At 70.5% G+C, this 12,061-nt stretch overlaps 3 protein-coding genes across 4 annotated transcripts; 1 reads left to right on the plus strand and 2 right to left on the minus strand.

Annotated features, from left to right (window-relative positions):
- Nucleotides 1-1,825: 1,825 nt before the first annotated feature.
- Nucleotides 1,826-5,935, minus strand: ISG20L2 (interferon stimulated exonuclease gene 20 like 2). 2 transcript variants are annotated; one of them, XR_008435155.1, is made up of 4 exons: nucleotides 5,067-5,935; nucleotides 3,913-4,113; nucleotides 3,081-3,293; nucleotides 1,826-2,958 (listed from the first exon to the last, which is right to left on the minus strand). XR_008435155.1 is itself a non-coding variant. In XM_053967025.1 (3 exons), exons 1-3 carry the CDS (start codon nucleotides 5,835-5,837, stop codon nucleotides 3,180-3,182), a joined length of 1,086 nt encoding a protein of 361 aa, XP_053823000.1. In that variant the 5' UTR covers nucleotides 5,838-5,935; the 3' UTR covers nucleotides 1,826-3,179. The 2 variants fall into 2 exon arrangements, 1 of the variants encoding a protein (XP_053823000.1); XM_053967025.1 differs by having other exon boundaries at nucleotides 1,826-3,293.
- On the plus strand, nucleotides 5,851-9,342 carry METTL25B (methyltransferase like 25B). The gene is made up of 7 exons (XM_053966976.1): nucleotides 5,851-5,987; nucleotides 6,195-6,292; nucleotides 6,993-7,280; nucleotides 7,366-7,428; nucleotides 7,529-8,238; nucleotides 8,836-9,023; nucleotides 9,135-9,342. The coding sequence occupies exons 1-7, from the start codon at nucleotides 5,942-5,944 to the stop codon at nucleotides 9,323-9,325; spliced, it is 1,584 nt and encodes a 527-aa protein (XP_053822951.1). The 5' UTR covers nucleotides 5,851-5,941; the 3' UTR covers nucleotides 9,326-9,342.
- A 56-nt stretch (nucleotides 9,343-9,398) lies between these two features.
- Nucleotides 9,399-11,217, minus strand: MRPL24 (mitochondrial ribosomal protein L24). Its single transcript, XM_053967077.1, has 6 exons — nucleotides 11,160-11,217; nucleotides 10,244-10,434; nucleotides 10,066-10,161; nucleotides 9,886-9,989; nucleotides 9,679-9,809; nucleotides 9,399-9,598 (listed from the first exon to the last, which is right to left on the minus strand). Exons 2-6 carry the CDS (start codon nucleotides 10,421-10,423, stop codon nucleotides 9,462-9,464), a joined length of 648 nt encoding a protein of 215 aa, XP_053823052.1. The 5' UTR covers nucleotides 10,424-10,434; nucleotides 11,160-11,217; the 3' UTR covers nucleotides 9,399-9,461.
- Between the last annotated feature and the right edge of the window lie 844 nt (nucleotides 11,218-12,061).

Here is a 12,061-nt window from a genome sequence, read left to right on the forward strand (position 1 = left end):
GGGAGCCGCGTGCCGGTGCCAGGGCAGCAGCAGCTGGCTCAGCCTCCGGGAACATCCGGCACCATCCACCGCCCGCACCCCCCCTTCCCGGCAAAAATCCTCACAAACCGCAGAAATCCTGAGCGCAAACTCTGCGGGGCTCCCCCAGCCCAGGCAGAGCTCCATGGCTGCCCCGCTACCCCCGTGGGACCCCCCCCCCCCCAAAATGCTGTCGTGCCCCAGAGCCCCTCCCGGGAGGATGGGGCTGCTTGGGGATGCTCCCCCCTCTCCGGTGCCCGGGATGCACCCCGGGAGGGGGTGTCGGGTACCCACACCCCACACAGGAGCCAAAGCTGTTGGGGGTCACCCCAATTTGGGAGAGAAGATGGGGGGGGCTCCACTGTGGGGGGCTGAGGCCTGAGCAAGGGCAGGTCACCCGTGCTCTCCCCCCCCCCCATGTCCCCGCAAATCCTTCCCAGCTGGCGGGACGCAGCCCCCACCCCCCGCCTCCGGCCACGGCCACGGCCGCTGCGGAAATGAAACACAGCTGGACGGCGCGACCGAGCCCGGCCCCGGCCCCGTGGCCGATGGGACCCCCGGCTGTGGGGCGGGAGGGAACCCACGTGCCCCGAGAGCTCTGCTGTGCCGCCACAGCGGGACCCTGCCCTGGCCCGGGACCCCTCCTCAGCTCCAGAGCCCTGCCCTGGCCCGGGACCCTTCCTCAGCTCCAGGAGCCTGCCCTGGTTCCGGACCCTTCCTCAGTTCTGGGACCCTGTCCTGATTCTGGACCCCTCCTCAGCTCCAGGACCCTGCCCTGGCCCGGGACTCAGCTCGAGGAGCCTGCCCTGGTTCCGGACCCTGATCCAGCCCAACCCTGGGACCTTTCCTCATTCCCGGGACTCTGCCCCACTCCCAGGACTCTGCCCCAGCCCCGGGACCCTTCCTCAGCCACAGGAGCGCACCCCCTGTTCCAGCCCGCGCCCTGTGCCCAGCCCCATCCGGAGGGACCCCGGGGGGGGGGGGGGGCTCAAGCCATCCCCCGGGACCCCGACCCGCATCCCGCAGCCGCCGAGGGCTGGGGCCCGGCCGGCTGCTTCTCATTTCCAGGGCCATAAACCCCTTTAACGACCGGCCATTTATAACCGCCGTAAAGCCCCTAATCACCGCCAGAGCCAGCCCAGACACAAAGGCTCCCGCCCGCTCCTCCGCCCTCCCACCTTCCTCTGCTTTTTGGGGCTCTGACAGCTTTTCCCACCCCCACCCGGGCCATAGGGACGGGAGCGCGGCAGGAGCAGGAGGGATGAACCCCCCAGAACCCCGCAAGCTCCCGGGGATGCTCGGCCGTTTGCTCTGCAGCACCGCGCGGGGAGCCAGATCCGCGCGTTTATCCCAAAAAAACAAAAAAAAAAAGAGGAACGGCCCCTCCTGCTGCGGGGTTGTACCCCCAAAACCCTCCCTCGGGCTCCAGCGCCCCGAGCCAAGCGCAGCCACGCAAACGCGAGGAAACGCTGGAAAAAGTGACGCAGGTCGGGGGCTCGGGGCCGCGGCCAGCCCGGCCGGGGCTCGGGGATCCCCCGAGGCGGCTGCGGGCTCGGCACCGGCACCGGCACCGCTCCGCGCTCACAGCAACACCGGGGAGCCGCCGGTGCCTCGGGCAGAAAATGGGGTACGGGGAAGGGGCCAGCTCGTCCCTGGCAGGAAGAGGACGAGGAGGAGGAGGAGGAGGAAGAAGAGCCCGCGGGACGCAGATGTCGGAGGGTGCCGGGTGACGGCCCGGTAAGGGACCCCCCGCTCCCGCCCACCGGGGCCGGGGGCTCCTCCCCACCGCCACCGAAGGGAAGAGCTCTTCAATCATTTCTTTTTAATTAGGATTTTGCACATAAACCTTTCAGTTCAAAGCAGCTCCCGTCAAGGCTCGGGCACCTCCAGGGTACGGCTGCCCTCCGGGGGTGTCCCCGGGCCAGCACGGGGGGGGACTCGCCCGCGGGACCCCCAGGGTGGTCCCCGGGGCAGCGCGGGGGGCTCGGGCAGGGCGATGCTGCTCGCCGTGCCCGGCTTTGTCCCGCCCCTCGCACAGTGAGGAAGGTGGAACTTCACCACCGAGTAAAGCAGCTCCCAGAGCGGAGCGGGGACTTTGCGGAGGGATCTGAATCCCAGCCGCAGTCCCGGGGCAGCTCCCGGCGCTGACGGAGGTAGTTTTGGGAGGAGGGAGGAGCCCGCTCCATCCCCAGCGCCCCGGGGATGGGGACTGTGCTCAGGGCGCCCCAGGGTCGCTCCCGGATCAGGAGCAGCAGCAGCCCCGAAGCGTTCGGGGGGTGCAGAATCCCAGAGACCCCTCTGGGGGGGAAGGCACCGACCCCCCCCCCCCCCCGGCACGTCCTGGGGGCAGCAGGGCGGAACAGCAGCGGCACAAGGACACGAGGGAGGGACATCGCACCTGGCTCCTCCTCAGCCACCGACACGGCAGCCCCTCAGCGCTCCCGGGAGCCTCGAGGGGCAGGGCCGGGCTGGGGGTGTCACTGTGGGACCCCCCAGAGGCAGGGCCGGGCTGGGGGTGTCACTGTGGGACCCCCCAGAGGCAGGGCCGGGCTGGGGGTGTCACTCTGAGCCCCCCCAAAGGCAGGACCAGGTTGGAAACATCACTTTGGGTCCCCCCAAAGGCAGGACCAGGCTGGGGGTGTCACTGTGGGACCCCCCCAGAGGCAGGGCCGGGCTGGGGGTGTCACTCTGAGCCCCCCCAAAGGCAGGATCAAGCTGGGGGTGTCACTCTGGGAACCCCCCAGAGGCAGGGCCGGGCTGGGGGTGTCACTGTGGGACCCCCCCAGAGGCAGGACCGGGCTGGGGGGTGTCACTCTGAGCCCCCCCAAAGGCAGGGCCGGGCTGGGGGTGTCACTGTGGGACCCCCCCAGAGGTAAGAGCAGGGTGGGGGTGTCACTGTAGGACCCCCCCCAGAGGCAGGACCGGGCTGGGGGTGTCACTCTGAGCCCCCCCAAAGGCAGGACCGGGTTGGAACATCACTTTGGGTCCCCCCAAAGGCAGGATCAAGCTGGGGGTGTCACTGTGGGACCCCCCCAGAGGCAGGACTGGGCTGGGGGTGTCACTGTGGGACCCCCCAGAGGCAGGGCCGGGCTGGGGGTGTCACTCTGAGCCCCCCAGGAGCAGGATCAAGCTGGGGGTGTCACTCTGAGCCCCCCAGGGTGTCACTTCTGCTCCGGGTTCTGCTGCAGGTGCTGCTCCCACTCCTCCTCCACCACCTTGTAGAGCTCCATGGTGGCTCGGGCATCTTCCACCGAGGAGTGGCCACTTCTCCCCACCTGTGGGCACAGACACAAGCTGCCACAGCTCCCATTTTGGGGGGGATCTACAGAGATTAGGGAGTGCAGGCAGCTGTGGGGCAATGCTCACAGCAAGGACGGGGGGATGCAGGGAGGTGAGGGCGTGCAGGGAGATTTGGGGTGCATGGTTTGGGGTGGATTAGGGCATACAGGCACCCCCAGGGGGCTGCAGGCAGATTAGGGGATGCAAGCAGCTCTGGTGGGGTGCAGGCAGCTCGGGTGGGCAGATGCAGGGAGATGAGGGGGTGCAAGTAACTGTGGGAGGGGTGCAGGCAGATTTGGGAGGGTACAGGCAGAATGGGGGGGGATGCAGGCAGATTTGGGGGTACAGGAAGCTCTGGGGGGAGCTTAGGGGAGTACAGAGGAATTTAGGGATACAGAGAAAACTGGGGAGGTGCAGGCAACGCTGTGGAGGAAAAAAAAAAGGGAAAATAAAGGGAAAAAAAAAGGGAAAATAAACGGAAAAAAAAAAACCCTGAGGCTGCAGGGGTTGAGCTGAGGGAAGGGAAACTGAGGCTTGCTCCAGCACTGGCTGAACTCAGGGTGCCGGGGATCTGCCCCCCTTCCCTCCCGGCACGGTGAGGGGTCCCCCGGGCACCTGGATGTCCTGGTTGAGCAGGGCCTTGGCCAGGCGCTTCAGGGACACGGCCACGTTGGCGGGGAAGCCCGCGCGGCGGTTCAGCAGCGGGATCTGCGACGTGTCCCGCGTCAGAGCCCTGGGGTGGCAGTACCGCAGCGCCTTGAAGTCGTTGTGGATGGCGTGGCCCACCACCACCTTCCCAGCCAGGATCCTCAGAACCTGCACGAGAGCAGCGGGTCGGGACCCCCACCACAGACACCCCTGGGTTCTGCCCCCCCCCCCAGCCCCCCGCCTGGAACAGGGGCGGCCCCACGGGGCAGAGCTGTGGGGCTGAGTGGGAGGGGACCCTGTGCCCCAGAGGGGAGAGTGGGGACATTATCTGTGCCCCAGGGACAGTCCCTGTGCCCCACAGGACAGGAGAGCACAATCCCTGTGCCCCAGGGATAATCCCTGTGCCCCACAGGAGAGAGTGGGGACAATCCCTGTGCCCCAGGGACAATCCCTGTGCCCCACGGGGCAGGGCAGGGACAATCCCTGTGCCCCAGGGACAATCCCTGTGCCCCACAGGGGAGAGTGGGGACAATCCCTGTGCCCCAGGGACAATCCCTGTGCCCCACGGGGCAGGGGGGACAATTCCTGTGCCCCACAAGGCAGCCCCCCACCCCACATCCCCCCGTCCCCACAGCCCCCACCCCATATGCCCCTGTCCCAGCTCCCCCCAGTCCACATTCCCCTGTCCCCACAGCCCCCCCCACACCCGTGTCCCATTGCCCCCCACCTCATGTGCCTGTCCAACAGCCCCCACCCCATATCCCTGTCCCAGGCACCCCCCACCCCATATCCCATATCCCCTGTCCCCACAGCCCCCACCCTACATCCCCCTGTCCCCCCACCCCATATCCCTGTCCCAGGCACCCCCCACCCCATATCCCATATCCCCTGTCCCCACAGCCCCCACCCCACATCCCCTGTCCCCCCACCCCACATCCCCTGTCCCCCCACCCCTGTCCCCTGTCCCCCCACCCCACATCTCCCTATCTCCCCACCCCACATCCCCTGTCCCCCCACCCCACATCTCCCTGTCCCCCCACCCCACATCTCCCTGTCCCCCCACCCCACATCCCCTGTCCCCCCACCCCTGTCCCCTGTCCCCCCACCCCGCTGCCGCTCACCTCCCGCTGCGCCGTGCGGAAGGGCACGGCTGTGTCCATGTGCTGCCGGCGGATGCCGCTCCAGCGGGTCCGGTAGTCCACGACGGGCGCCTCGGGCCGCACGTAGCGGTCGTACAGCACGTCCCCGCCGTAGGTGACGATGCTGCAGCGGGCCAGGGCGCTGGTGCGCCCGCCGGGCCCCGTGCCCACCATCTCACAGTCCATGGCCACCAGCTTGGGGGGCGCCGGGGGGGCGCCGCCGCTCTTGGGGGTGCCCCGAGCCGCCCCCCGAGCCGCCCCCCGAGCCTTCCGAGCGGCGGCGGGGCCGCTCTGGGATGCCGGGGGGCACCGCGGGGCGGCGGCGTCGCTGCCGTTCTCTCTGGGGCACGGCCGGGGCCGGCCCGGGCGCGGCTTCGCCCCCGACCCCGGGGCCCGCCGGGGCCCGCCCGGTGCGGCCGGGAGCTGCTTCTGCCGCAGGACCCCGCGGCGCTCCAGCTCCCGCCGCCGCCGCACGAAGCTCCGGTGCTTTCGGTTCCCCGGCTCCTTCTTCGGGCGGCGCTCCGGGGCGGCGAAATCCACGTTGAGGATCAAGTCGTCCATGGCGGCGGCCGCTGCGGGGCGGCGCACCGGGAACCCCCGGGACTCGCGGGACCCCCGGCGATCCCCGACCCCCCCCACGGGACTCCCGGTACCGGAGACCCCCCCCCCGGGCCCGCCCGCACCTCCGCGCCCCGGAACCGGAAATCCCCGGGATAACACGCGGCCCGGCCCCGGTACCGGCAGTGACGTCATCTGCGCGCGCCGCGGCGGGAGCTCGGCGGCGCTGAGGGCGGCGGCGGCTCCGTGACGCGACCGATGACGTCAGGTCGACGTCACGGGGGGGGGGCAGCGGCGAGATGCCCGGTGTCCCGGCCGGCCCGGTGACGTCACGGGCGCCTGGGGGTGAGTGGTGACGTCGTGGCTGCGGGGGGGGCGTCTCGGTGTGTGTGTGTGGGGGGGGGTGGTGTAACAGCCGCGTGACGTCACTGCTCAGTGACGTCATATGTGTGCCGAACGGCACGGGCAGAGCCGGGGAGGGGGGTGGGGGGGAGAGTGCGGGGGTGACGTCAGAGAGCCCGGGCTGACGCGCCCCCGCCGCCGCCACGGCAGCCGCGGCCCGCGCGCGGCAGGGCCCGGAGCAGCGGCGAGCCGCCGACATCGTCCGCCTGCTGACGCTCTACCGGCCCCTGCTCGACGCCTTCGTCATCGTGAGTGCCGCGGAGCTGCCCCCGGGCTGAGACCCCAGGGCTGAGACCCCCGGGCTGTGACCCCCAGGGCTGAGACCCCCGAGCTGTGACCCCCGGGCTGTGCCCCCAGGGCTGAGACCCCCGAGCTGTGACCCCAGGGCTGAGACCCCCGAGCTGTGACCCCCTAGCTGTGCCCCCCAGGGCTGAGACCCCCGGGCTGTGCCCCCAGGGCTGAGACCCCCGAGCTGTGACCCCCGGGCTGTGCCCCCAGGGCTGAGACCCCCGAGCTGTGACCCCAGGGCTGAGACCCCAGGGCTGTGACCCCCGAGCTGTGACCCCCAGGGCTGTGACCCCCGAGCTGTGACCCCCGAGCTGTGACCCCCAGGGCTGAGACCCCTGAGCTGTGACCCCTGAGCTGTGCCCCTCGGGCTGTGCCCCACCATCTGTGACCCCCAAGCTGTGACCCCCAAGCTGTGCCCCCTGAGCTGTGACCCATGAGCTGTGCCCCTCGGGCTGTGCCCCCCAAGCTGTGACCCCTGAGCTGTGCCCCACAAGCTCTGCCCCTTGGGCTGTGCCCCCCGAGCTGTGCCCCACAATCTGTGCCCCACAAGCTCTGCCCCCCGAGCTGTCCCCCCACCCCGAGCTGTGCCCCCCTCGGGCTGTGCCCCCTCGGGCTGTGCCCCTCGGGCTCTGTTCCCCGCGCTGACCCCTCTCCCCGCAGGATTTCTTCACCGAGGATCTGTGGGCACAGCTGCCCCCGGCCTGGCAGCCCGCCCTGGCTAGTGCCACCCCCGTGCAGCTGGCCGGGCTCCTGGGGGGCCGGGGGGTCGCGGGGGCCGCCTGGCCCCTGTCCCTGCTGGCCTTTGCCGCCGCCGCCCGGGCGCTGGCCTTCCCTCGGGGGTGCCCGCGGGGGTCCCCGCGCCCCCCGTGCCAGAGCTCCCGGCTGCACCCGCTGCTCCGCCGCCACGTCAAGCCCAAAAAGCAGCACGAGATCCAGCGCCTGGGCGAGGTGGGTGCCCCTCCCCGTGCCCTGAGACCCCCCCCCCACGCCAGGCAGCCCCCCAAGAGCCCCCTAAACCCCCCCTTCCCCGCAGCTGCTGCGGCGGCTGAGCCGGGCCACCGGCTGCGAGCGCGTGCTGGACGTCGGAGCGGGGCAGGTAAGAGCCGGGGGGGGGCCACGGAGGGGTCTCAGGGCATCCCCCCCCCACCCAGCCCAGCTGAGCTCGTGTGTGTGTCCCCCCCCCGCCCCCTCCCCAGGGCCACCTGTCCCGGTTCCTGGCCTTCGGCCTGGGGCTGCGGGTCACGGCAGTGGAGAGCGACGGCCGCCTGGCGCGCCTGGCCGAGCGCTTCGACCGCGAGCTGCTGCGGGAGCTGGGCAAAACCAAAACCAGGGCGCGGGCACGCGGGGGGCCCCCCCCGCGCCCCCTCACCCCCCGGGCCCCCCAGCACGTGGCCGGCCGCCTGGACCCCGCAGCTCCATGGGGGGAGTTCCTGCTGCCCCCCGACCCGCCAGGAGCCGGCCCCGCTGCCCGGAACCCGCTGGGGGGCCCGGGGGGCTCTGAGGACGGGGGGCGGGTGCTGGTGACGGGGCTCCACGCCTGCGGGGACCTCAGCCCGGCCCTGCTGTGCCACTTTGCCCGCAGCCCCGCCGTGGCTGCCGTGGCCTCGGTGGGCTGCTGCTACATGAAGCTGTCGGCCGCCCCCGGGCAGCCCCCCGGCCGCCCGCCGGGCTACCCGCTGAGCGCCTCGGTGGCGGCCTTGCCGGGCCACCAGCTGTCCTACCGGGCGCGGGAGGCCGCGTGCCACGCGCTGGAGGAGTACGAGGGGCGGCTGCGCGGGGGCGGCGCCCACCTGCGCGCCCACTGCTACCGCGCCGCGCTCGAGAGCCTGATCCGCGCCGCCGAGCCCGGCAAGAGGCACCTGGGCCTGCAGCCCGGCAGGAAGGCGCATGCCCTCAGCTTCCCCCAGTGAGTCTGGGCCGGGGGACCCCCTCCTGCACCCCCTGCGAGCCCTTTCTGGGAGATCTGCTGGCCCTCCCTGAGTCTGGGGATGGAGGATCCCTTTCTGGGATGTCTCCTAGCTCCTCCCGCGAGTTTGGGGAGGGAGGACCCTTTTCTGGAATTCTCCTTGTGAGTTTGGGGAGTGGGGACACCCTCCTGGCCCTGCAGTGAGTTTGGGGAGGGAGGACCCTTTTCTGGAATTCTCCTTGTGAGTTTGGGGAGTGGGGACACCCTCCTGGCCCTGCAGTGAGTTTGGGGAGGGAAGACCCTTTTCTGGAATTCTCCTTGTGAGTTTGGGGAGTGGGGACACCCTCCTGGCCCTGCAGTGAGTTTGAGGAGGGAGGAGCTTCCCTTTTCTGGAATTCTCCTTGTGAGTTTGGGGAGTCTGGGGAGGGGGAACCTTTTGGGACCCTCTTCATGAGTGTGGGGAATGGGGTCGACCTCCTGTGTCCCTTCCTGGCCCCGCAGTGAGACTGGGGAGGGGGAGAACTCCCTTCTGGGACCCTGCTCAGGAGTTTGGGGATGGGGGAGTCCCGCCCGGGACCCCCCTGCCCTCTTTTACAGATACGCCCAGCTGGGGCTGCCCCTGGCGGGACTGGACCCAGCGGGGATCCCGCTGGACTCGGGGGCTGTGGGGGCCATGCTGGAGCAGCAGCACAAGGTGGTGGCGTTCTGCACCCTGGGGCAGCTTCTGGCACCCGCCGTGGAGACCCTCATCCTGCTCGACCGGCTGCTCTACCTGCGGGAGCAAGGTGGGCACGGGCACAGCTGCCAGGGCGACGGTGGATCGTCCCCCTCCTGTTTCCTCTCTCCCTGGACCCCTCTCTCCGTTCTCCCAACTCTCCTTTGCCTTTTTTCCCCAGGTTTCCACTGTGCCCTCGTGCCTCTCTTCAACCCCCGGTTCTCCCCGAGGAACCTGGTGCTGGTGGCCGCACGGACCCCGCTGGCCACGGTGCTGGCCGGGCTGGACAAGGACGGTGAGGACGGGGACAGCAGCGAGGATGAGGATCTGGGGGGAGCAGAGCCCCCCCAGGAGGAGCAGAGCCCACAATAAACCCAGGATTTGTACGCTCCAGGGCTGGGCGTGAGTCAGTGCCGCGCCAAAAGCACCGCACGCCACAAACACAGAAAATCCAGGGGGGGTTTATTGCAGAGCCCGACCCCGGGGGGGGGGCTTCCAGCTCCCCCAGTTAATACCAGTAGGATTTCTTGGCCCGGCGCGTCTCCACGATCCCCATGGCATCCATGATCTCCTCCTCGAAGGTCTTCAGCGACGGCCGGTACGTCCTGGCCAGCGCGTCCTCCTTCGCCGTGTCCTTGGGGCCATCTGTGGGGGCGAGGGGACGGCGCTGACCCCCCCAGTGTCCCCTGCCACGTGCCCCCAGCCCCCGCTGCGGCCCCACTCACCGATCCACTGCTCGGGGACGACGCCGTCCCGGCGCGGCTGCGGGGGCACGGGCAGGATGCGGCCGCTGCGCAGCGACACGCGGACGCGCTCGCCCTCCTCCGTGAACCTCCACTCCACCTCCGTGGGCCTCCTGCGGGGGCACGCCGGCGTTGGGGAGGGGGGCAGGACTGAGGTGGGGCGCCCCCTCAGCACCCCCAGGCCCTTACCTGTCCTCGGGGTCCACCAGGCAGATCTGGCTGAGCAGCAGCGGCGCCTCGCTGGCGATGTAGGTCCCCGAGTACTTGGCTGTGCGGTTGACGTAGCGGCAGTGCTGCGAGGGCACGGGGGTCACCGGTGGCCCGCGGGCTCCCCGGGGCCCCCCGCAGCCCTCCCTGCTCCGGCCTCACCGTGTTCAGCCCTTCCACCACCACCCAGTTGCGGGCTTGCACCACCTGGCTGACCGTGCCCTGCTTCCCCGCGTCCTTCCCGGCCAGCACCTGGACCTGCGGTGGGGAGAGGGGCACAGGTGGGACCCCAGCCCAGCTGCCAGCCGTGGCGGGGGAGCCTGGGGAGGGGGAGCCTCACCGTGTCACCCTTAAACACCTTCCAGTCGTCCTTGGCGATGGGCTCCACGAAGACCTTGCGGCGGCGCTGCCCCGGGGGGTTGCGGAGCCGGGCGGCCGTGGAGTCGGGGGGCCACGTGCCGTGCCGGTAGCCCGGGGGCAACCGCGGCCGTGCCGCGCTCAGCAGGGCCGAGAGGCGCATGGTGCTGCGGACTGGGAGGGCAGGGGGGCCCTGGGGTCACGCCATGCGTGTGCGGGGCTGGCCGGGGGCAGGGTCCCGCAGAGCCCAAGGGGAGTCACCCCCACCCACCCAGAGCCCCCCAGGAAGGGCATGGAAGCGTCTGGCAGAGCAGCCCCCCACAAAAGGGATCCCACAGATTCTCACCCCCCCCCCCCCCCCCACACACACCCCCAAAGGGGTCCCCACACCCCCGAAGGGGGATCCAGGTACTGGCAGAGCCGTCCCTCACCCATGGAGGGACCCAGGCGTCCCAACAGGGCACCCCCGCACCCGGAGGGGACGCGGGTGTCCTGCAAAGCACCCTGTACCCCCAAAGGAACCCCCCAGCTCCCCGAAGGGAACGAGGACATCTTCCCCTTCCCCCAAGGGGGAACACAGACGGGGAGAGCACCCCGCCAAAGAGCACCCAGGGGTCCCACACGGCTCGTTCCCCCAAAGGGCCCACGGCCGCGGGCAGAGCCTCCTCCACCCCCAACGGGGCCCCACGGATACCCCAAAGAGCCCCCCCCCCCCCCCCCGCCACCTCCCAAAGCGAACGCGCAGAGCACACCCCTTCCACCCCGCCGGGAACGCCTCACAGCCGCGCCGCAGAGCCCCGGCCGCCCCCAGAGGGCCCCAAGCCCCGGCAAACGCCCCCGGGAGCCCGGAAAGGGCCCGCGGAGCCCCCGGAGGGGTCCCGGACCCCGACCCCGCTCACCTGCGGGGTGCGCGCGCTCCCGCGCTCCGGGGGGGCGTGGCCGGGGGGGCGTGGCCAGGACGCGGCGCCGCGGAGGAGGGGGTGGTGCCCGGCGCGGGGCACGCCGGGAGTTGTGGTCCTAGAACGGGGCACGCCGGGAGCCGTGGTTCTGGCGCGGGGCACGCCGGGAGTCGTAGTTCCACCGCCCCTGCGGCCCACCGGCCCCGCCGCAGCCCCGGCCCGCGGTGAGAGCGGCTGCCGGGAGCTGTAGTCCGGCCACGGCTCCATCTTCTGCTGCTGCCCTCCCCGTCCCCGGGGCTGGTCCAGGGGCAGGGGACGGTCCCCGCCGTCCCCTCTGCAGGGAGCCGGGCACGGCCAGATTGGCCCGGTTTGGCCTCTCCTGTCTGGGCCGTGTGTGTGGGACAGAGCGGCCGAGAATGGTCACGGCCCCGAGCCCGTCTCAGCTCAAGGAGCGTTTGGACACGGCCCTCGGGCACAGGATGTGATTTTGGGGTGCCCAGAGCCAGACTCGATGATCCTGACAGGCCCCTTCCTGCTCAGGATATTCCGCTATTCCAGCAGGGAAGCTGAGTGCTTGGACAATGCTCTAGGACACTGTGTTTGGAGCATTTTGGGGTGTCCTGTGCAGGGCCCAGCAGTGGACTCAATGATCCTGACAGGCCCCTTCCTGCTCAGGATATTCCACTATTCCAGCAGGGAAGCTGAGTGCTTGGACAACACTCTAGGATGTTGAGGCTGGGAGCATTTTGGAGCGTCCTGTGCTCGCTGGTCCCTGTGGGTCCCTTCCAGCTCAGGCTACTCCATCATTTCATGATCCTGAGAGTTCAGACAGTGCTCTTGGATGTTGGGATTTTGAGGTGTCATGTGCAGGGCCAGGATTAAGAGTTCTTCCTTCTGTGTCC

This window comes from Vidua chalybeata, chromosome 29, assembly GCF_026979565.1.
Source record: "Vidua chalybeata isolate OUT-0048 chromosome 29, bVidCha1 merged haplotype, whole genome shotgun sequence".
Classification (NCBI taxonomy): domain Eukaryota; kingdom Metazoa; phylum Chordata; class Aves; order Passeriformes; family Viduidae; genus Vidua; species Vidua chalybeata.